This window comes from Sporobolomyces salmoneus, assembly GCF_050403485.1.
Source record: "Sporobolomyces salmoneus JCM6883 DNA, S_salmoneus_JCM6883_v1_ctg1, whole genome shotgun sequence".
Classification (NCBI taxonomy): Eukaryota; Fungi; Basidiomycota; class Microbotryomycetes; order Sporidiobolales; family Sporidiobolaceae; genus Sporobolomyces; species Sporobolomyces salmoneus.
Window position 1 is genome coordinate 888,307 of NW_027481162.1, and position 23,600 is coordinate 911,906.

The 23,600-nt window shown below is 50.7% G+C and overlaps 5 protein-coding genes across 5 annotated transcripts; 4 read left to right on the forward strand and 1 right to left on the reverse strand.

Annotated features, from left to right (window-relative positions):
* Positions 1-154: 154 nt before the first annotated feature.
* On the forward strand, positions 155-5,203 carry SMC6 (DNA repair protein SMC6; the record flags this gene model as incomplete). Its single annotated transcript, XM_076628469.1, has 23 exons — positions 155-413; positions 493-533; positions 608-733; positions 806-849; positions 939-1,117; positions 1,195-1,295; positions 1,367-1,606; positions 1,682-1,762; positions 1,843-1,989; positions 2,094-2,653; positions 2,733-2,841; positions 2,913-3,070; positions 3,153-3,233; positions 3,313-3,427; positions 3,499-3,618; positions 3,693-3,848; positions 3,927-4,064; positions 4,121-4,360; positions 4,431-4,739; positions 4,805-4,816; positions 4,878-4,976; positions 5,047-5,107; positions 5,181-5,203. 23 exons carry the CDS (start codon positions 155-157, stop codon positions 5,201-5,203), a joined length of 3,399 nt encoding a protein of 1,132 aa, XP_076491870.1.
* Positions 5,204-6,029: 826 nt separating this feature from the next.
* JCM6883_007639 (uncharacterized protein) lies at positions 6,030-11,800 on the forward strand (the record flags this gene model as incomplete). The annotated part of the gene is made up of 16 exons (XM_076628470.1): positions 6,030-6,182; positions 6,249-7,424; positions 7,494-7,643; positions 7,707-7,893; positions 7,968-8,114; positions 8,195-8,347; positions 8,409-8,842; positions 8,903-9,277; positions 9,340-9,787; positions 9,851-9,989; positions 10,048-10,689; positions 10,748-10,853; positions 10,912-11,210; positions 11,270-11,370; positions 11,433-11,643; positions 11,713-11,800. 16 exons carry the CDS (start codon positions 6,030-6,032, stop codon positions 11,798-11,800), a joined length of 4,809 nt encoding a protein of 1,602 aa, XP_076491871.1.
* Positions 11,801-12,987: 1,187 nt separating this feature from the next.
* JCM6883_007640 (uncharacterized protein) lies at positions 12,988-15,813 on the forward strand (the record flags this gene model as incomplete). The annotated part of the gene is made up of 1 exon (XM_076628471.1): positions 12,988-15,813. The coding sequence occupies one exon, from the start codon at positions 12,988-12,990 to the stop codon at positions 15,811-15,813; it is 2,826 nt and encodes a 941-aa protein (XP_076491872.1).
* A 268-nt stretch (positions 15,814-16,081) lies between these two features.
* Positions 16,082-18,388, reverse strand: JCM6883_007641 (SH3 domain-containing protein; the record flags this gene model as incomplete). The annotated part of the gene is made up of 3 exons (XM_076628472.1): positions 16,082-16,321; positions 16,399-17,807; positions 18,151-18,388. 3 exons carry the CDS (start codon positions 18,386-18,388, stop codon positions 16,082-16,084), a joined length of 1,887 nt encoding a protein of 628 aa, XP_076491873.1.
* Positions 18,389-19,117: 729 nt separating this feature from the next.
* JCM6883_007642 (uncharacterized protein) lies at positions 19,118-23,518 on the forward strand (the record flags this gene model as incomplete). Its single annotated transcript, XM_076628473.1, has 11 exons — positions 19,118-20,248; positions 20,326-20,556; positions 20,633-21,233; positions 21,304-21,434; positions 21,509-21,877; positions 21,963-22,117; positions 22,181-22,451; positions 22,523-22,630; positions 22,696-23,104; positions 23,166-23,238; positions 23,302-23,518. The coding sequence occupies 11 exons, from the start codon at positions 19,118-19,120 to the stop codon at positions 23,516-23,518; spliced, it is 3,696 nt and encodes a 1,231-aa protein (XP_076491874.1).
* Positions 23,519-23,600: the final 82 nt, after the last annotated feature.

Genomic DNA, 23,600 nt, shown 5'->3' on the forward strand with positions numbered 1-23,600 from the left:
ACTTCTGCGCGCCTTGAAGAGCTAGTAGTTCCTCTATACAGTCTACCAAGCCATAAAGAAACGATTTAAGAGGCCTCTTTCGCGAGTCGACGCCAGAAATCGGAAGCGCGCTTCTCTTCTTCTCTCTCTTCTCCCACACACCTTCACTCGACGAATGCCACGTAAACACGATCTCTCCGACGACGACGAAGGTGGTCCCTCGGGTTCCTCTCAAGCATCCGGTAGCGGTAGTCCACCTCTCTCGAAACGCGCTCGAACGACGGGTTCTCCTCTACCCAATTCAACCCCTCCTCGTGCTACGCAAGAGGGAGACGAGGAAGAAGAGGAGGATGAAGAGATGAGTGATACTGAGGAACAGGATCAGGAGGCATTGGAACAGATGAGGAATACTCAACAGATTAAATCGTCGGCACGTACCTCCCTTGTTTACTCTCTTGAACAGCGAGTTAACGTTGTGCTTGTAACCGCGAGTATAGAATCTGAAAATCGCAGAAGCGGGAGTCATTACTCATGTTAAACTTGAGAATTTCATGGTGCGTCTCTCGTTCTCTCTCGCTTTGTCTCTCCAACAACGACGAGCTGAGAAGGGAATTGGGTGAATGTGCAGTGTCATTACTCTACCGAAGTGGATTTCGGACCTCAAGTGAATTTCCTCGTTGGAGTGAACGGTTCGGGGAAAAGTGCAGTTTTGACGGGAATCACGATGGCTTTGGGTGGGAATGCGAAAGCTACCGTCCGTCTTTCTTTCGCTTTCTTCGTGCTCTTTCTATGGACTGACGAGAGTGAAAGATTGCCGGATGGTTAGAATCGTGGTACGAAAGGAGGTGACTTGATTCGTGAAGGTCAAACGTACGTTCTCCTCTCTACCTCTCTCCTCCTCCCTCTCTCCCGTTTCCACAAGCTCACCTCGTTGGATGTCGATGTTTGCGAGTGAGTAGGTCCGCTCGTTGTGCCGTAACTCTCGCAAACAAAGGATCCGACGCGTTCAAACCCGAAATTTATGGGAGAGAATTAACGATTGAACGAACGATCAATAAATCGGGTGGAGGGAATTACAAGATCAAGAATGAGGATGGGAAAACGATTGATACGAAGAAAGCTACTCTTGATGCGATTCGTCAGTGTCATCTTCTCCTTTCTCTGGGTTTTCGGTGCAGGTGACTCACGAGAGAGGGGAATGGGGGATGCTTACAGTCGATCATTTCAACCTTCAAGTCGATAACCCGATGACTGTATTGACTCAAGATCAATCTCGTCAATTCCTTGCGAAAGCTTCAGCTCGTGATAAATACAACGTTCGTTCCCTCTTTCTCTTCATCCTCTCCCTCCTTTCCCTCCTTCTCACTCGCGTCCGTTTTCTCTGTAGTTCTTTTTGAGGGGTACTCAACTCGCGCAACTAACGGAAGAATACGAACAAATCCGAGCCAACACTGAAACGATGGAAGAAGCTCTCAATCGCAAGAAGGAAGTATTACCCGAATTGAAGGAAGCGTACAAGAGGGCGAAAGATCGGGCGAAGGAAGCTCAGGCCGCGATGGAACAGCAGGATAAGTTGAAGGGTTTGCAGGATTTGAGGGTTTGGAGTTATGTAGAAGAGATGGAGGAGGTGGGTTTTCGTTTTCTTCTTCTTTCTTTCAGTTTTTTGAGGAGACTGACGAGGGTTGATGAGGAGGAAATGTAGCAAATCGCGTTTGCGACGAGAGAGATTCAAAAAGAGATCGATAATGGTGCTTCGTTCGAAACTCAAGTCAACAGTCTTGAAGTGAGTCTCTTCCTCCTCTATCTCTCTCTCTCTCCTCGATAAGCACGGTCATTGACTCGTCTTGAAACGGGGTTGTTTAGACGGAACTCGACGAAATCAACGGCGAAATCAACACTGCGAAAGAAGCTGAAGCAGAATCTCGAGCTAGTCAAGCTGGACAACTCCCCGAGATTCATGAATTGGAACGAAAGACGACTGAGAAGAAAGCTCGTGCGCTCAAGTGGAAAGTACGTTCCCTCTTCCCCTTCTTTCTCTCTCCGCTCGTGTCGAGAAAAAAGTGGAACACTGACTGTTTTTTACGAATTTTTGGTGTTTTCGCTCACTCACACAGAACGAACAACGAACGATCAATGGACAAATTGGACGTCAACGAGCGATTCTAGAAGATCTCGAAAAACAAATCGCTTTAGAAGAAGCGAAACTTTCTCGAGATATCGAAGCTGAACGAGCACCGATTCGTGCCGCGATCGATAAAGCAGAGAACGAGATCACGAAGATTGAGATTCAAGTACACGAGAAGGAACAACTTCGAAATCAAGTTCAAATCGAATATCGTCGTTCCGCCGATGAATACCACGATTTGAAACAACAACTCTCGAACGCGAGTCGACAGAAGGACGACTTGTTCGGAAGAAGGAATGGTATTCAAATGGCCGCGAGGAACAAATTGATGAAGTTTGGAGCCGCGATGCCTCAACTCATTCAAGCGATTCAAAACGAACGTGGATGGAGAGGAAGAGTCGTTGGACCGATGGGTTTACACGTCAAGTTGAATCATCCAGAATATGCGAAAGCGCTCGATGCGTTCTTCAATCATTATTTGAACGGATTCGTTTGTGAGGATGCAGGGGATGCCGACAATCTCAGGAGATTGATTCAACGTTTCCCTTTGTCAGTTCTTCTCTCTCTCTCTCTCTCTCACTTCTTTTGCCATCGTGTGAACTGACAAAGATGATGATCGTTTGAGTAGATCGAAGGATACGATGGTCCTTTGCGTTCGCCACGACGACAGTTTCGATTCTGATCTCGCTCGAGGAGAACCCGACCCTCAAATTCTTACCGTTCTTCGTGCTCTCGCCGTTCGTCCAGTCCCTTCTCTCTCTCCACTCACTCTCCCGACTGACTCATTTGACGTATATGGTTTGAGTAGATCGACGACCAACTAGTCAAACAAGCTTTGATCAACTCGAATCAAATCGAAAAAATCGCTTTGGTCCCGAAACGTCCCGATGGAGATAACCTCATGCGTACCGATCCTAGGAACGTTTCGAGAGCTTTCAGTGCCGATATGTATCAACTTCGTCATTCGTCAGTCTCTCTCTCTCTCGGAGTGTCTGATCTCGAGAGAGGAGAAAACTGATGAGGGATTTTTGAATTCTGAGTAATGCAGAGGAGGAAGATCTTCTTCGACTTCGATGAGGGATTGGACGGGAAGTCCGAGGTTGGAAGCCGATGTTTCTCAATCGATCGCGTGAGTCCTAGTCTCTCTTTTCGTTCAAGATTGCGAAATCAAGGTTCTTACTTTTGCTTTCTTCTTCAATGTTGCCCAGTGCGATTGATCAAGAGATCCAAAGGATCGAGAACGACATGCGAGGAATCGAACAGCGTAGGGTTGAAGCGGGTCAACGAGCCAAAGCGGAGGAACAACGAATGAAAGCTCTCGAAGTAAGTTCACAGCTCACCCTCTCTCGCTCCCGTCAGCCGACAACGTTGACGAGCAAGGATGATGATTATAGAACGAGATCAAAGATCATCAGAGGAGGAAACGTCGATTGGAACAAGAAATCGGCTCGAACACTGAAAAACTCACCGAAGAACAACCTAGCAACATTTCAGCTCTACTCGCTTCAAAGACCGTGCGTTCCCCCATCTCTCTCTTTCTCTTCTACCAGAATGCTTGTCTGATGATTGAGTGAGTGAGGGATAATAGGAGGTCGAGACGGAAATTGCAAACATGACGGCTCAATATCAAGCAGGATTGGAACAGTATGAATCGGAAAGCGAGGATATGAGACCTGCGGTCGAACGATTGAACTTCCTCAGGCACGAAGTCGCGAAAGCTGACAAACTCACGGCGAGAATCACCGTAAGTTTTTTTCAAACGATCTTTTCAGCGTGAGGAACTGTCAATTGCTGACGGAGATTGCCGAATCTCGTTCGACAGGACATCCTCGCTGACCTCTATGGGAAAGTAAATACAATCGAGGGTAAATTGAAACGGGCGAGACGAGACATGGAAGACAACGCGGCGAAAATCAAAGCTCATCAAGCTGAAGCTAAAGGCTTACAAGAACAACTCGAGGTATCTTCTCTCTCTCACTCAATCTCTTACTCTCTCACTGACACCTCGATGAGTAGACCCGAACTGAACAAGCAGCATCGATTTGCGAACGACCTCCACCAGAACGAGTCGCAGGAGGAAAACGTCGAACTCCCGAACGACTCGCGAGGGAAATTGAAGCGATCGAGAGAGTATTGAGGGAACGAGAGAAACGTCAAGGTGCTACGACTGAACAAATCGTCGAAGAGATGCACGTGAGGAAGAAAGTCGCGCAAGATGCGATTCGTCAAACAAACGAATTGGGTACTCTCATCTCCGTACGTATCTCTTCCCCCTCTTTCTCTCTATATTAGTCGAGGTCACTGACCGGAGGATGGTGTGATGTAGCAACTTGCGGAGGCATACGAGAGTCGAACTACGAAATGGACCGATTTCCGCGCTCACATCTGTCATCGAGCGAAGATGCAATTCGGTTTCTACCTCTCGAACCGAGGATTCCACGGTAAACTAAAATTCGATCACGATCGTACCCAACTTCATCTCGCCGTTCAAACCGATGCCGACAAAGGGAAGGAGAAGTCGAAGAGGAAGGACGCGGCGGCGTTGTCGGGAGGAGAGAAAAGTTTCTCGACGATTTGTTTGTTGTTGACTATGTGGGAAGCGGTTGGGTGTCCGTTGAGGTGCTTGGATGAATTCGTGAGTCGAGAAATTGTCCTCAGCTACGACTTGAGCTGACATTTTTCTCCTTCACGAATTTCAAGGATGTTTTCATGGTGAGTCTATTTCTTCTACTCTATCTTCTAAGCTATAATGACTCATCATTCACTCGTGAAGGACGCTGTCAATCGTCGTATCGCTATGACAATGATGATTGATACCGCTAAATCCGCTGATCAAACTCAATTCATCCTCATCACTCCTCAAGAAATGGGAGTAAGTTCTCATATCCTGTCTTCTCTCGTTCCCTTGTTACTCTCGCTGACGAGGTGGGTGAGTGGAGCAGAGTATCGCCTGGGGTAAAGAAGTCAAAGTCGTTAAAATGGGAGATCCGAAACGTAACAAAGGTTCGTCGTGCCCTTCTCCGATCTGCTGCGTTCTCCAGGAAAGACGCTGATCGAATCGGCCCTTCGAATATAGGTGCTCTCGCTGCTGGTCGCTAAGACCGTCCACCAAGTTCAAGCTCGTCAAGTTCCCGTTTCTCTCGATTCTCCTTTTTTTGTTGTTCAAGCTTTCTGTGTCACACTCCCCCGCCTCTTCTGCTCTCGTTCTCGTTTCTCGACAAGTCTGTGACTCTTTGTGCTGATAGGACTCTGCAAGTGCCCGTTTTTCCGTCTCGATGAAGGTCGAAGAGAGAGGGATTCCTCTTTGCGAATTTCTTCGTTTCTCTTCTCCTCCACTCGCATTTCGCAATTACCGCGATTTGCTCAATTGCCGTGCTCATAACTTGCCAATCTCAGCTGTACATATGCCTCCGCGAACGAGCGAACACGAATAAATGATTGAATGCATGCACGAGCGAGAGTCGAGAGTCTAAGGAGCAAATCCAGGGGACGCATCTCGTCAACTCTTACCCAAAGCAAACCCACGCCGCGACTCTTCGACCCGACAGAACGCTTCTGAGTCAACTAGACAAGAGGAACACGTTCAGATCGGAAGTCGAGTACAGCTCATCCATCGTTTCCAACTCGCCGTCACTCTCGACCTCACAACTCGTTCAAGCCGTCAAACTCATCGGGACCACTTCCGAGGGGCTCATAGAGTGATCGAAGGCGTGTAGTACACCTAGGTAAGCTGTTCAGACTGCTCATTGACTGAGCTATACGAGAGGGATTCGACCTCCCCTCCTCGGCGAGAATTTGGCTCCCTTCGTCCTCTGTTTCGTGTGTAGCTGACCGATCCTCCCTCGCACTCTGCAGATAGATTACACTCTCAGCTTCCTCCACTTCAAGCTCCACCTCTCTCGTCTCCCCTCCTTGACTGGAGAGAATGGCTTCCTTCTCCCACCTTCTCGACGGTTCAGCCTCTTACGGAAATCCTCCCGCACCTGTCGCGAGTACGAGTAACAGGAGGAGGAAACGACCCAGTAAAGCCGCTCAAGCTTCATTCGACGATGATGATGAGGATTATGGGAGTCGAAGAGTCAGTCCAACTCCCTCTCTTGCTTTTGTCGAGCTGACTGGGACTGACTAAACTCGCCGAGTGTAGTCATCGGCACGTACTTCGAATCGACCGAAACGATACAACGACGAGGTTTACGAAGATGATGAATACAACCCTTCGACCTCTACTGCCGGTGCTGCTCCAGTTGCTAGCGGTAGTCGTGCTTCTCGAGGAGGAGGAGGAGGAGCAATTGTACCAGCTACCAACGGACTCGCAGTAGGGGGAATCGATCCTGGAGCAGAATCTGACGAAGAAGGAGACGGACTCCTTCGTTCGACCGCTCACATCTGGAGGGAACCTTTACAACACTACATCCTCTCCCAACACTCACGTCGTCAACAAGTCGAACGAGCCGTCGAGGAAGAAGAAGCCAGTAGGAAGTTCCTCGTCGCGGCGAAAGTTGTCGAATTTTCGGAGAAACGTTTACCTCTCATGAAAGAACGGAAAGAAGTTAGGATGGTCCAACTGCAACAGGAGGAAGCGTCTCGAGTGATCAGGGAACAGGAAGAGAGAATGAGGTATGAAGCAGAGGAGGAACAACGTCAAGCGAGAGAGAGGGAGAAGGAGGAGAGGTTGAAGAAACAGAGGGATGCCGCGAGGAAGAGGAGGGAAGAGGAGAGGTTGAAGAAGGAACATGATAACGAAGTGAGGAAACAGAGGGCCGAAGAAGCGAGGTTGGCGAAGTTGGCGGAACAAGAACGGAAAGCGAATTTGACGCCGGAGGAACGAGCGGCCGAGGAGAAACTCGAGGCGGAGAAATTGGCGAGGGAGAGGTTGGAAGCTCAGAGTAGGATCAAACAGACTGAAGAGGAACTGTCGGCGACGGGGAGAGGAGCGAGGAAACGTCGTCGTCCAGAAGGAGGGGAAAACTTGGAGGACGAAGCTGCGAGAGCTCTTGCCGCGTTCGGCGGGTATGGAGAAGACGACTATGACGACTTGCTCGATGATGAAATCGACGAATACGAAGGAGGAACGAATAAACGAAAAGGCAAAGGTCGTCGACGTTCTTCTTCGACATTCTCGGATGATCGACCCTCACTTTACGACGCGAACGTCTCCGCTTACGCTGCTCCCGATTCACCTTCGATGGCGATGGACGAAGAATTGGAGGAGATGGGACCGAGTGGAAGTTCCGAAATCCTCGTCAAGAGGAAACCTCAACAGATCGCAGAACTCGAACGAAAGATCTGGACTCAAATCGCAAAGAAGGATATCCCCAAGGTGAGTGGAGTCGTTTGCGCAGTTTCGTCGTCTTGCGACTGCTTATTGTTATACGTTTTCACATCACAGGTCGCTAAAATCGCTCAACAGAGTTCTACTTCTCGTCAATTCTTCACGAAACGTCTCGCCACTGTCGTCACTCGTGAAGCTCGCAAGATCTCTGTTCGAACTAAACCAGTCAAGGATGTTCAGAACCGAGCAAAACGAGTTATGCGAGAGGTCAGTTCTTTCCTCTCTGTGGCTCTCATGCCTGAACTCGACTGACTCCGACCTCGTGAGTAGTTGATGATGTTCATGAAAGGGAACGAGAAACGCGAACGAGAGTATCGCAAGAAGGTCGAGAAGGAAGCGATGGACAAGGCGAGAAAGGAAGAAGAAGTGCGAGAAGCGAAACGAACGGCGAGGAAATTGAACTTCTTGATCACGCAAACCGAGTTGTACTCTCATTTCGTTGGCAGCAAGATCAAAAGTGAGTTGACTTCCATCGTCTCTTCCATTTCGACCACTTTGAGCTGACTCTCGTTCACTCGTCGCGTCTCACAGCGAACGAAGCTGAAGATTCGGCGGATACTGCTGGAGAAACGGCTCCGAAAGTCTCTGCACCGGAACAGAGTGAAGCCCTCAAAGCTGCGATCGCTGCTCAAGATCTACCAGAGGGATCAGAACTCAAAGCTCTCGACTTTGACGACGGTGAGCAACGCCCTCTCACATCTTATCTCGCCCGAACGAACAACGAGACTGAGTCGTGAAAGCGCCTTGCTTCCATTTAGACGACGAAAGTCTCGCAGCTCAACACGCTCGACGAAACGCTCAGAACGCCATCAACGCTGCAAAAGAAGTTGCTGCTCAATTCGATGCTGCTGCGAAAGCTCAACTCGCCGCTACTGAACCAGGTGCTTCGAATCCTCAAGCTCCTCTCGATTGTAAGGACCCTTTCTTTCCCGCCCTCCCATCTTCTAAGCTGACTCGAATGGTCGTGAACAGTCGATGGAGACGATCTCAACTTCCAGAACCCTTCAACCGGAGGAGACGTCGTCGTTACTCAACCGAAAATGCTCGCCGCGACTCTCAAAGAGTACCAACTCAAAGGACTCAACTGGCTCGCAAACTTGTACGAGCAAGGTATCAACGGAATCCTCGCCGACGAGATGGGACTCGGTAAAACGGTCCAATCGATCTCTCTCATGGCGTATCTGGCCGAAGTTCACAACATCTGGGGACCGTTCCTCGTCATTTCTCCGGCTTCGACGTTACACAATTGGCAACAAGAAATCACGAAATTCGTTCCGAACCTCAAAGCGTTACCGTATTGGGGAACAACGAAAGATCGAGCTGTGTTGAGGAAGTTCTGGAATAGGAAATCGATTCGTTACGATAAAGATGCTCCTTTCCACGTTGTTGTCACTTCTTATCAACTCGTAAGTCACTCTCTCACTTACGCTGTTGTAGTCTCATTCTCATTGACAGATAATGAGCAGGCGGTCGTCGACGAGAAATACTTCAATCAAGTCCGTTGGCAGTACATGGTCCTCGATGAAGCTCAAGCGATCAAAAGTTCCGGATCGACTCGATGGAAGACTCTCCTCGGCTTCCGTTGTCGCAATCGACTCTTGCTCACGGGAACTCCGATCCAAAACTCGATGCACGAACTTTGGGCCCTCCTCCATTTCATCATGCCGTCCCTGTTCGACTCTCACGACGAATTCTCGGAATGGTTCTCGCAAGGGATCGAGAAGAAGGGAGACAACAAGAACGAAATGAACGAACATCAACTGAGACGATTGCACATGATCTTGAAACCGTTCATGTTGCGTCGAATCAAGAAGAACGTTCAGAACGAATTGGGGGACAAGGTGAGTCCAGTCAGCAGTATCTCGCTCTCAGAGGTACTTACTGACATCGGCCTCGCGCATAGATCGAAATCGACCTCTACTGCGATCTCACACCTCGACAAAAAGTCATGTATCGAACTCTCCGCGAAAACATCTCGATCACCGACCTCGTCGCTCGTGCTTCATCTCTCAGCGACGACGACAGCGTCAAACGGTTGATGAACCTCATCATGCAATTCCGCAAAGTCTGCAACCACCCGGAATTGTTCGAACGTGCCGACGTTACGGCTCCTTTCGCCTTCGCGAGTCTCAACAAGACGGCGAGTATCATTCGAGATCCTGAAGTACTCGACGTCCCTTACGCGACGAGAAGCTCGATCGAGTACACGATTCCGAAGACAATGTATCGTGAAGGAGGAATCCTCAATGTTCCCGGATCGAATTCGAAAGCTGGATCGGATACTCTCTACCTCGATCGACTCATGAATATCTGGCAACCCGCTTACATCTCTCAATCGCTCAAGGAGAACAGTGAGTCCCTACGTTCACCTCTCACTACGACTACGGAGTCGTCACTGACTTGTCTTTGTTCAGACTCAACATTCGCATTCGCTCGAGGTCTCAAGTACAGTCCCGCCGAACTCTACCGCGCCGTATCGTCACATGGTGCAGTCCGACTCGGTACAGCTCTCCAACGACAGAACGCTGCCCTTCTCGACAACCTTCACGATCTGTGAGTTCTTTCTTGCGCTCTGCGTCACTGCGATGCTGAGACGTCAACGGGGTCACAGCGCTCTTGAAAAAGACGAAGCACCGTCGAAACCTCTCAATCTCACGATCCTCCCCTCTTCTTCTCGAATTCCTCGATTCCGATCTGCCAACACGCTCTCTCTCGTTTCCCTCGGAGGAGTCGAAGAAGCTTACCGCAACGAATCTCCCCTCACTTCACAAGATGCTCGATTCTATCAAGACGCCGCCGTTGCCCCAGCGATCGAAGCTACTTGTAGCGATCGTTCCTTCTCCTACGAGAACGAAGCTCAACGATTCGACGAGCTATCGAAAGCAGCGATCTTCGGTATTCCCCCAACTTCTTACGAAAACTCTGCGACGATCGAACGATTCGAAGAAGTACTTCCCGGATTCTCACCTCAAGGATTCCTCGGTTCTTCCTCGATCACTCAAATGCCGCTCCCTTCGATGCAAGTCCCTCAACTCCAGAAACTCATTCTCGACTCGGGCAAACTCGCGAAACTCGATCAGTTGTTGACGGAATTGAAAGCGGGAGGACATCGTTGTTTAATCTACTTCCAAATGACTCGAATGATCGATTTGTTCGAAGAATACCTCGCGTTCCGTCAACACAAGTATCTGCGTCTCGATGGTTCTTCGACGATTTCGGAACGTCGAGACATGGTCACTGATTGGCAAACAAAGTGAGTCGACTCTCGTTCCTTCCCCGGTTGAATCTGAACTGACTCTGAGCTTCGATAGACCCGAACTTTTCATCTTCTTGCTCTCGACTCGTGCTGGAGGTCTCGGTATTAACTTGACTGCGGCTGACACCGTCATTTTCTACGATTCCGATTGGAACCCCTCAGTGAGTCGCCCCTCCATTCTCCTTCCTCAGCTGCTCTCACTGAAACATCGCCCCGTAGAACGACGCACAAGCAATGGATCGTGCTCATCGACTCGGTCAAACGAAACAAGTCACCGTCTACCGACTCATCACGAAAGACACCGTCGACGAACGAATCGTTCAACTCGCGCGAAACAAGAAACTCGTTCAAGATGCCGTCGTTGGCTCCTCGGGGGCGGCTCCACCGAGCGAAGGTCCTGCGAAAGCGAACGAGGTCGTTTCGTTGTTGCTGGATGATAACGAACTTCAAGAGGGATTGCGTCGTGCCGAGGAGAAGAGGAATGCGCTCGCCGAAAGGATGAGTGCTGATGGAAAGAAGTAAGTCTCTTCTTAAAGTCTTTGTCTGAGTCAGTCGTCTGACGAATTGTTGTGATCAGGGGTGCGGCGAAACGAGAAGAAACGAAACGACAAAAGGCGGCTGCTGCTCTCGAGGAAGCTTCGAAACCTTCTCCATGGGACCTTGGCGCTGACGACGAAGGTGAGTCTCCACTTCTTCTTAAACCTAGACCGCCATTACTCATCTCTCGCTTGACGTTCTAGACGCTTTCTCATTCTTCGCGAATCCGAATCAAACCGCCGCGAACGATGACGACGTCGAACAACCTGCGAGTCCGAGTGGCTCTGTCGCTTCGGGATCGATTGCTTCCGAGACGAAACCGAAACCCGCTCCCGCTCCGAGGAAGAGGAAACCCGAACTCGATGAGAATGGTCAACCGAAACCGAAACGAAAGAGACGTAGTCGAGCTGAGATGTAGGTCGCGCTCCCTCTTCCAGCTGCTGGACTTTCTGGGAAGCTGACGAGGAATCCGATGTCTTTCAGGGAGATCTTCCGAGCTGAAGAAGCGGCGAGGAAAGCTGAAAACGAACGACAACGTCTCGCCAAAAAAGCTGCGAAGGAAGGCAAGTAATCCCTCGTCGACAATCTTAGCTGTCTCTCTTCTTCTCTCCTCGCAATTTGTTGTACCTTTTCTCGTTTCGCCCTCGCCTTGCAGTACAGATTTCTCGTTTGTTTGTTACCCGACCCCTCGTTTCCTTTCGTCTGCACTTGTCAATACACACGCACTGTCTTTTCTTTCCCTTCTATGCTACCTCTGCGCGAGAGCCGCAAGAGCGATCGACGAAGACGGGTCAAGGAAATCAGAACGGTTGCTGAAGCTCAATTCTGCTCTCACTGACCGTTCACCTTCGGGGGCGAATGAGACGAGGAAGCTACAATTGGAGATCACCACGACCAGGAACAGTTGTAGTCTCGACCAGTTCCTTCCGTCCGAGAAAACAACCAAGTCGAGCAAGGCTGGCGCGGGTGACGGGTTCGCTTGTCAAACGATGCTCCGGAACGTTGATCGTTCCAGGATCGGTAAGCACAGCTTGCACAGAGCCACATTTCATGTCCGTGGACGCGTACGGACACTTGTAATACGCAACTGAGGCTGAAAACGAAACATTTCGACGCGCCGAGCGAAATGAACTTCAGTCTGCAGTCTTTGCCTCTGATTCTCTTGCCTCCGAACATGCCGCAGCCGAGTCACTCGAATTAAAGCAGGAAGGACACAGTACCGTCGTAGCGGTCTACCGCAGTCGGGCACCGATCGCAGAAAGAAAACGAAGCAGCCTCAGGATCTAATGAGCAGAAGTGCGTGACGCTACAGTAGGCAAGCCTTCTCGCTTCAGAAATGTCTCACAAACAACAGATTGGCTCTAAGGTTTTACAAACTCAACGAGCCAGAGCTGCAGGATGAAAGAGCTCGAATTGAGAGAGGTAGAGTTTCGAAAGAGACGAGAGTCGCGTCGACGCTCGCGTGGATCCTCTGTGCGCCGCCGGTAGTCGCAAAGAGAATCAGCTCGTGAGCCGTCAGGGGCCGATCCAGTTTTACTGAATATGAAGTGAAGGGTAGAGAAGAAACAAAAGTTTCCAGCTTCTGTCAGACTTTCACCACATCTCGTCAAGAAGCGGAACTGCCAGCGACCTTGGCCAGCGGTAGATAGAGCGTTCAGGAACTCACAGAGTGGGAACCGCGTGAACATGGTGCGTTCGATCCCTTGATTTTCGGCTTCATCTCTCGAAACTGATGAACTACCTTTGCTCATCCTGCAGATGAACCCTACTGGGCTGCTGAGGGCCTCCAAGATCCGAGTCAGACTGAGAACAATACAAGCTCGAAAGCCTTCCTCCACGACTTACTCGACTCTCGCTCCTTCTCGATCAACTCGACCTTTCCCTCCCTCGACAACTCTGATGAACCCTTCCCTCTTCCTCTTCCACGTCAGTTCACTCAGTATCGCCTCCTGCTTTATCCCTCTCATCGGCGCTCGTCAAGCTTCAACAACGATTCGAGAAGAACCTCCCGTCGAACTCGAATCTCTCCGACCCGAGTACCCTATACAACAGCCCTATCCGACTCGAAACCAACTCTTGAAGCTCTCTTCTCAACTACGGAAACAGATCAAAGCGGCTCCACTCGATGCAGCGTTCACCTTGCGACAACTTCATCTCGTCAATTCCTTACCTCGTTTACATCTACCCGATTGCCCTTCTACCGATTTGTCGACCCTACTTCCCGAACGATGGATCTGGAGATTACCAGCTACCGCGGCATTGCATTCGATCTTCCGATTATTGAGGGATCCGAAACTTTCAAAAGACTCGAGAATTTCTGAAGCACTCCTTCCGATCGCGTTAATCATCGCTCGACACGCCCTAGAATTCGACACGGTCATGTGGGCGACAATACTTCGAGCTCAAGGACAAGGATCGGCGCTTGAATGGGAACGGTTACTATTGAGAGCGAGGGGACAAGCAGGGGGAGAAGGATTGGAGGAAGATACGGCAATCATGACGAGATTGGATACGACCGAGAGGGACAGACGGATAGAAAGTCAGGAGTACCATTTAGCGGAAGGGGAGAAGAGACATGATGCGTTGGTGAGGAGGTTATGGGGGAAAGGATTCGCGGAAGAGATGGAACGAACGAGTCGACCGGCTCCTCTTTCGTCGAGGCTGAGGATGAGGAAACAGGCAAAGTTGGGACAGGAAGGGGAAGAGGACGGAAACGACAATCGACCGCTACCAAGTCACCTTAGATCTTTCTCTTCGATCCCAGCTCGAACCCTCGACGAACTCGTCATCTTCCTCTCTCAACGCCATCAACAGAATCCTGAGATTGTTTCTTCGACTCTCGCAATCTCCCTCAGCCTTTCGAATCTCCGTGTCCCTCGATCCCGAAGAGCTCTCTACCATTCGTTCGAAACTTCCCTCGACCACAATCGGCCTGATCTCGCCGCTCGATTCTTCGCCGACTATCTCGATCAAGTTGAGCGGAATAAGGGAGAAGGATCAGATCAAGCGGGCAGAATGTTGAAGCAAAGGTTGGCGCCGATTCTACGACCGACGGATAGAAGTTTCGACCCTTCACCTTCTCGAGAAGTTCTTTCAGCTGTCGCAACCCTCGCACGGACACTCGATCAACAATGGACTCGACTCACTTCCTCAAGATCTCGCGATAAACCTCCTGCAGCACTCTCTGATCTCCTTCGACTCCTCGCTTCTTTCCCTGTCGCTGCCTATTCTCACGACCTCGAATCAGGAACCGAAGAGTACCGACTCGCTCGACAACACGCTCGAGTGTACAAGATGGTGAAACATGTTCTTCGTCGAATTCTCGAAACTCTCGTCGGTCGAACGATTCACCTCGGATCCGTCAACTCGTTCCTCGGTCAACCTTTCAAGACGAACAGTCGTAAACTTCCGTTGAATGTTTACGACTTCAACACGTTGATCGACTACTCGTTGACGAAGTTTCAATCTGCCGAATTGGCGTTACTCGTTCTCGAACGAATGACGAAACAAGGCCTCTCCCCAACTCCAGCAACCCACAATATCGTCTTCTCGATCCTCTCCTCATCTTCCCCCGAACCTCCTTCCTACCTCGAAACTCTCGATCGTTACGGCTCTTCGCGACTGAAAGATTCTCGAACGATCCCAACTCTACTCGCTCACATGTCTCGCACTTCGAATTTCGACGAGCTGGAACAAATCGTCTTCCGACTCCTCCCCGAACTCGATCATCGTTCCCTCCCTCCTTCACTTCTCCCTCCGACTCCTCTCACTCCTTCTCCACCACCTTCAACCGGAAGGAATCCATACCTCTACACGACTCTACTGCACGCACTCGCATGTGCCGGTCGAGTAGGATTAGCCGAACGAGTCTTTCGAAACGGGAGATGGGCCGCTGAACTCTCGAGATCTCACGCCGCCGAGTCTCAAACTCAAGAAGGCGAAGAAGGAGGAGGAGGATCTCCTCAGTCACGTTCGAAAGGATGGGTTCTACCCCCTCATGCCTTTACGATCATGCTTCAACTCTACGCATCCCAAGTCAAACGAGGTCGACAACTCGAACGAAGACTCGATCCTTCATATCGACATTCTCTTCTCCCTTCCTCATCCTCGACTTCCTCTTCTCCTGCTGGTCAAGGGGTACACGTTTGCGGATGGGGTCGGCACGCTCTCAGAGTATTCCTCCTCCGATCAGCTCAAGCAAATTCTCCTCATCCCCCCTCATCAACCTCATCGATTCCCGAAACTCGACTCCATTCGAAATATTCTCGATTCCCTCCGTTCCTTCGCTCCGAAGCAGCTCCAATCGTAGCATTGTACGAATTAGAAGGAGGTTCGAAACCTGAAGAACTGAAGAGTCTCGAATTGGCGATGAAGGACGAACGAACGAGAGAAGCATTGGAGGTTTTGTTCCCGGGGAGTACGACGAATCAGGCTCAGGGTCTTGGTCTGGGAGAGGGGAAGAGGAGGAGAAAACAGAAGAGGGATGAGAGGGACGAGAGGAGGGTGGTGAGATCGGAGAGGGATAAGAGAAGAGCGAGGGAGGGAAGAATGAGAGAAAGGGTTGAGAGGGAAATGAGATATTGAAGCGAGTGATAGTCTGGTTTGTTGTTGTCATATCATATCCTTCTCGTCGTTCAGCTCTCACCGAGAAAGCAAGAGAGGAGAGAGCGAATACATAAGGAGTTGAGTTTACCAATCAGGTAGAAGAGAGAGAGAGAGAGAGTTAGTAAATTAAGGACAGAGAACGAACACTAAGAGAGAGAGAGTGTGTGATTGCTACAGTTATATTAAGTTGACGATTATGACAAGAAGACGACCAGATAGAGAATACCATCGCGGGCTTAAAGTAAGTTCACTCCTCTTTCGATATCGACTTTCTCTGTTCCTCTGCCTCCGCTTCCTTTCCCTCCTCCTTCCCTGTCGACTTCCATTCATGTTGATCACTTTCTTTCTCGTTCGTCGACGACTCGGCGGGATCAGGATCGATCAATTCTCCTTCTCCTTCTTCGAAATCGAGTCGATGGAGATAATTCTCGGGTACTAATCCAACTTCGTCGGTTAGGACTCCTCCAACGATTCGACCTGCCTGTACCTGTACTCTCACGCTCTGCATCAGTTCCCTTCTCCCTCGCCCCCGAAGAAATGAGACTGAAAGAGAGAGTGACTTACCCATCCGGCGCACTGTCTCTCAAACACACTAACCCATTCCCCAACTTCCAACTTCATCTCCGTCTCCAATTCCGGTACAAACTCGTACACGGCCTGATAGACCCCCGGTACGAATTCCCCTAATCCTAATTCCTCCTCAATTTCTCGTTCCTCCCATCCTCCTCCTCCTCCTCCATGTTCCTCGTCGTTGTCATGATCGGCATCATGGAAGGAGTAGCCGTTATCGGGATCGTCATGATCGGAAGAAGCAGGGGAGGAGGAAGGGAAATCGGTTGAATGAGACGTAACGAATCCCCATGAAAAAGTTGCTGAACTAGGTGATGGTTCCCCATTACCTCCTCCTCCTCTTCTCAGTGTCCGATCAATCTCTGAACCCAACCCCAGACCTTCCCCTTCCCCCTCGACTTCTTCGAAGGCGTCTGTTGGGCGTTTCTTTTGAGGAGATCGATTCCGCCGAAACCGACCCCTCATCCCCCCTCCCATCCCTCCTGATCGTTCTCGCTCATCCTCTGAATCGTCCTTCCGAAGTAAATCGGGATGAGGGAGCCCTAAATGTCGGGGATCCGATTCCTCGTAAGCCCAATCTCTAACAACCACCTTCACTTCCCATGGCTCCACTACCTTCTCCTCCTCTTTCCCTACTATTGCGGTCGACTCTGTTGGTGTTGTTGTTATTGAAGAGGAAGGAGTTGCGGAAGTTTGAGGGTTAACGTTTTGGGAAGAAGTTCTCCTCGAAGGCCCTAACGGACTAGGAGGGATCGTGAAGTGTTCTCCTCCTCCATCGGCAGGATTACTGAGTCGAGGAGAGGTAGCAGAAGAGGAGGAAGAGACAGATAGACGATGATTCCCTCTCGAAGAAGAAGAAGACGATCTTGAACGATTCCTCCCGAATTCACTCGATGTCGGACGTCTCGAGATGGAGGGTGGTCTTGAGCCTGGTCTCGACGAAGAAGAATTCGGTCTAGGTGGGAGAGCTGGTGAAGTCGGTGTTTGTAAACCCGATCCAGAGGAGGAGGAGGAATTCGCTGGATTCGTGTGCTGAAACGAGGTATCGACTTTGAGTGGCCCCATCTCTCTCCTCGGTTCCTTACTCCTCCCCAGTCGTTCCTCCAATTTCTCCAGCACTCCCCTCGAGATCTCATCCTCGAGTCCCTCCGTTTCTGGAGGAGGTCGTAGTGTCGATGCTGGGGAAGGGTAGGCTGGTGCTGCGGCTGTTTCTACGCCGGTTAGGTCGGAGGACTGTTGTGCTGAGTCGAGGAAATCGGCGGGGATCGCGTCGGAGGGGAGATGCGAGAACAATGAAGGGGAAGAGGAGGAAGGAGGAGGAGATTCCGAGGATTTGGGGGAAGGAGGAAGAGCGGAGGAGAGGGATTTGGTGGGAGTTGTGAGAGTGTCTTCGGAGGAGGGTTCTGCGCGTGGTGTAGAGACTAGTGAATGCGGGAAAGGACAGAGAGAGGGTCAGTGAACGAGTTTTGTCAGGAATTTTGGGCTGAATAATCGAGGAACTTCGATACGAGCTCAATTCCTCCCCCATAGTCATCGCCGTTCAATCCTGCCAAAGGTATCCCACAAGCTGGTTCGTCCCGTGTGGCTAGCCGATGAGGATCAGACTGCGAAGTCCCGGATTTTATCCTCGTCGTGTGACACCTCGTCGGACCCCTTTTCGCACGTCCTGACAGCGCTTAACCTTGAAATCTTCACGACTGCCACGCGTCGGCGCTGGAGAGACGGAGTGAAGGGGGAGAAACCTACCTTCCCCACTCCCTTCCAAATCCCTTTCCTCTCCACCTGTCCGCCCCTCTGATACATCTACTTGATCACGTTGACTCTTCTTTTCTCGTAGCGGTGATGGTTCAGGCGGGGATTGCGACGGAGGAGGAGTTTCGAGTTGTTTGTCTCCTCCACTTTGTGAAGACGGTTTCGATTGACCTGTCGGTCGCGATGGACTGGGCGTCGAAGGGGAGCTGATCGCGCTCACGAAAGGCGTCATTGACGTAGGAGTGTTGAGTGAGATGAGGAGGAGCAGAACGCGATGGGTAAAGACGATCGAAGGAACATGTAATTTCAAGATCGCAACTTGTCCGAGCGATATACCGTAGAGCTTCGATAAGGCTGTGAAGCCTGATAGAAACTACGAGAGAAGTCCCAGCGAAATGCCAATAAATCCGAGGTATTAAGCTCTTCTCCGTTCCCTCAAACGGCTTTGAAAAGTTCCCGCTCTCTCTCCTCTCGTCCCTCACGCGCTCGACCCGGCTCGGCCCAACCCGATACTACCGACTAGCAGTACCAGTCCCAAGCTCAAGGATCAGATCGTCGCAGCCTCTCCTTCCAGCCTCTCTCCCCAATACTTTCCTATTGCGTCGACTTTTTCGTTTTCTGAGCCTCTTTCAATAGCGCTTCTGGAACTCCATTCAATCTATCGTTTGTAACACTCCTTTAGAACTATCCGGTTTCGGAAGCTCGATTCGCGCTGTCGTCGTTCTTCGCTCTGGTTTCCCTCCCTCCTCTTTCCCACCACCTCATTCTCTGCGCTCTCCCCCCCGTGCGCTCGTCAAGCTCTCACAGTCGATAGCGTCAAGCAGTAAACGAGGAGGGAAGCCAAGCTCGGATTCAAGCCGACTTTGAACAACTCTCTCTAGCGATTTCTCTCTCGACTTTTCACGCCCACTCGGCACCTTACTCTCCTTTTTCCTATTCAGTACACTCGCTTGAATCAACCATGCCCTCTCCGAAACAATACAAGCGCCCGAAGAATCCACCTCGTCCCTCTTCCCTTCAACCGCTCCACCTCTCTTCCGATTCGACTTCTTCCTTCCGAACCGCTCCTTCGACTCCAATTGGCGCTCCTTCGACTACTTCAGACGACGCAGTATCGCCTACTTCGAGAGGACCGACAACTCCCCCTCCTCCACCCCCGGTTCCGACGTTGAACTTGCAGAATTCTCCTCGAGAGAGGTCGACCCCTTCTCCTACTTCGTCGAATGACAGTAGGTCGAGAGCTTCTTCGTTCAGGAAACCGGTACCTACGCTTGAATCGATTGTTCGAGAAGAAACGCCTTCGCCGAAAACAATCACCGGAGCAGGAGGAGGAGGAAAACCTCGTTTAACGAATCCGAACCCTTTCGCCTCTTCGACTAGCGGAGCAAACCCTCAGTCTATCTCGAAATCGACTTCGCTCGACTTGGGTCGTCGATCTCCCGATGATCTCTCCCCAACTTCTGCTGAACAACCCAAGGCGACTTCGACGCGCGCTCCTCCAGTTCCTTCACCTTCTTCGTCGATGTTCACGGAGGATCTCGACGAGTTCCCTACCTTGAATTTTGATCGACGTCCCTCTCAATTCGACCCGATCGCGCCTTCGTTCCACCATCATTCAGGAGGTCCTCTCGTTCATTCTTCCTCGAATTCGACTTCCTCTTCTTCTGCTGGAGTTCCTCGTTCCCTTATCCCTATTCCGACTACGACATCCTCGACCAGCCAGCACAATCGAGCCTCTTCCGGCGGATTACATCATCGCAAAACCTCCTCTGGACACGTTCGACAACCCTCAATCTCCCTCTCCTCGACCTCCTCCTCCGGTCCCTCTCCTCTCCCTTCTCCTCGCACTCTCCTCCCGTCTCACGCTTCGCATCCCGGCTCTCGCAAGATTCTCCCCCTACAACCCGCCGCAGGAAACCCAAAGAATGGTGGCAGCGGTGGAAGTGGTGGAACTCGAGCTCCGTTGGAAACGTTTGCTAGTATCGAAATGTTACAAGGTCAGAGACAGGCGATGGAGAAACAGAGAGGGACTGAAGTGTTTGGTCCGTCCGGGTATTACGAAGGGAGAGCTACGAGTGATTTGACGCTACCCGTTTGTCTCCTGTTCTCTCGCTCTTTCCCCTACTTTCGAATGAGACTGATTGATGAATGGTGATACGTAACGTCTAGCCTTATACTCGCCATCAAGAGAACCCTCTCTCGAACCTTCACGCCGCGAGGAACCCCGCCTTAGCTCAACAATACCCTTCGATTTTACCTGGTGGTGGAACCGGTCCCGCAATCCCGGCGTTCGTGCATGATTCAGCTGCTGGAGCGAGTGGGTTGGATATGGCGGGTAGTATTGCGAGTCAGTTGAGGGAACATGATTTAAGGAGAGGAAGTGAGGACGTTAGAGGAGAAGTAAGTTCCCTTTCGTCTACTCTCTTAAGTCTTCCTGAGAAGGAGCGGTGACTGATAAGCTGAGTGTGATGAGTAGTGGACTCGAAGATTCTCTGAGAGTGCTTCATCATCAGACGATCCTCTTTCACCAACGACGACTTCCGATATCGGAGGAAACAGTCTCAACCCTCAATTCACGTTCCCTCGTCCTGGTTCAACTACTTCCTCCTTCGATCAAGACAACAAACATCTCCTCCACTCGACGTTCGAAGACGACGACGATCGGAAATCAAAGATGCACGCTTTGAAACACTCGAAATCGAAATTCCTCAAAACGTTCGGTAACAAAGGAAATGCCTCAACTCAAGCTCAAGACGACTCGATCTCAAAGTCTGTCTGGGCTACGGAGAATCTCGGACCTACTTCTCACCCGTTCTCCCTCGCTCCACGTCCTTCGATCGTAGCGCTCCCAGTTTATCCCCCAACTTCGTCTTCCTCCCCTGCGAACTCGACCGATCGTATCAAGAAAGTAGGAAGTAAAGTCGCGATCGTTACGGCGTTGTTGAGTACTGCAGCGACTGGAGTTTATTTGGCGTTGAGGTATAGACAATTATTGAACGTCGAGAAGAAAATCCCGAATGTTTTCGTTGGAGGTTGGGCTTTCATCATTCTCGAAACTATCGTCGCGGGCATGATCGGTAAGTCTACCAATGATGCCTCTTTCCTTCAGACTGAGGAGGAAACTGATGGAATTGGGAACGAGAATAGCGATTCATACGATTTTCACCGTGTTGACCTATAAACCGAAAGGATCGACTCCGAAGCTCAGATTGAGAGGAGATCAGAACTTGCCTTCGGTCGATGTATTCGTGGTCTCGTCTGGTCAAGCGGATCAAACTGTGCGTTCTTTTCTCTCACTCTATCTTCTTACCGACTAGTCACGATTCCTGACATCGCATTTTCTCTCGCATAGGTCTTCGATTGCGCCGTAGCTGCCGCATCAATGGACTACCCCGCCCATCGTTTCCGCGTCATGGTCCTCGACCCGACCTGTTCCGCTTCTCTCTCGCAATCCCTCTCAAAACACGCCGCGACCCAAGCTTGCCCTCATCTCTCCTACCATCGTCGAGAACTCCTCAACGGTCTCGCTCCCGTCGACTCGAAGGACGAGAAACAGAAGAAGAAGACGTTGGTGCTCTCGTCACCGAAGAGGACGAATGGAGAGATGAAGAAGAAGGACAACTTCGATAATAAGGCGAATTCGATCAATTTCGGGATGCAGGAAGCTAGTACGTTTGGGATGAAAGGTCCGGCAGATTACATCGCAGTTTTCGATGCTGATGTGAGTCTTCAACTCTCCTCATCATGTCCCTCCTCATCTCTCTCTCGCGAGACGTTTCTGACTGATACGTTGCGATGTCGTTCAGATGATCCCGGAACGTAATTACCTTCGAGCGGTACTTCCCTCCATCTTGAGGGACGATAAAGTTGCGCTCGTCAAGACTCGAAACGGTTTCATCAATTTGCCTCATCGATTATCTCAACCCGTCGGAACGATGATGAACGCTGCTGAAACCGATGCGTGAGTCCTCTCTATACCCTTTCCCTCTCTCGATGTCTCGACTAAACATCCATCTCTTGGCAGTGATAATCGTTCCGGATTCCTCCTCCGTCGAAACGCTCTGACCGCAATCGGTGGATTCCCAACCGATTCCTGGATTCACGACGGCCAAGCCGAAGCTCTCTTACTCGGAAGAGGTTACCGAGTCGCTCAAGTCGAAGAAGTCTTGCAATGGGGAATGGCGAAACCGACTTATCTAGCTCAAGTCAACGCGATGAGTGTCAATCGACTGGGACCGTTGAGGACCGCGGCGAGGTTGGGTTGGTTCTTGAGGGGAGACAAGGTCAAATTGATGGTCAGTCGCTGCCTTGCTCAATCTCGATGAAAAGCTCGATATTGATCTAGGTTCGTTTTGTCCACTGACAGCCTTGGAACGCTCGTATCAAAGCGATTGGAAGAGCTCTACTGCCGATCTTCAGTCTCCTCGTCGTCATTCTCGCTTACATCTATCCTTTCATGTTCTCGTTTGGAGGTGTAAGCTCAAACTCAGTTTCCTTCGTCTCTAGCTCAAATTGCTTACCTTCTCCTGCTCCGATCAGATCCTCGTTCTCACTCCGAACCTCCGAGAGCTCAACAAGCTACTCCAAGCGACTCTCGTCATGCTCGTCCTCCAACGAGTTCACGAATTCGTCTGGACCTATTCTACCGGCCTCCCCTCGCCTCGTCGTTCCTTCCAATCCTGGATCTTCTCCGCTCCTTACAACGCGTTCGCGATCGTGCGCTTGATCCTCCCTCGTCAACTCGGAGGCTACTTGCGGGGAACCGATCTCGATATCAATGAAACGATCGCAGTTCCCGAACGACAAGTTTGGTGGAAACGGGGTTTGTGGTTCATATGCGATCCTCATGTTGGGACGATGTTTGCGTTCGTTGCGGCACTCGGAGTAGCCGTCTGGAGGATTGCGAGGGACTACGAGAGGGGAACGGTCGATCCTCATCAAACTGCCTGTGAGTCTTTCTCTATCTTTCGTTCATTCGAGCCTTGTGACTGACTCGTTCGGGATGATAGTAACTGTCTTACTCACTGTCGCATGGCCGAGTCTTCTTTGGCTCGAGTTCGTTTTCGCCGCTTTCGTACCTTTGTGAGTTTCTACACATACTCCCGATCTGATAGCTCGTCGACTGACTCTCATCCTCTCTCGCAGCGTCTGCCTCTTATTCCCCTCTCGACTTCTAACGGAACCTCGAGAATCGTTCTTGATTCGCGACCATTATTCTTCGGTCGCACGTCCTAAACACCACTTCAAGACCGCCCCGCCTTTCAAAGTCTATCGCGCTCTCGAGTTCGTCGTCGGTGTCTTCATCGTTGCGTGGGCTGTCGTTTGCGTTTGTGTAGCTGAATTGACCGATGTTCTCGCTTAAATACTTCTCTCTTAATTATCTTTATTATCTTTCGGAACCTCTGTAGCATAGTTTCGTGCCTCTTCGTGGCCACCTTTGTAGC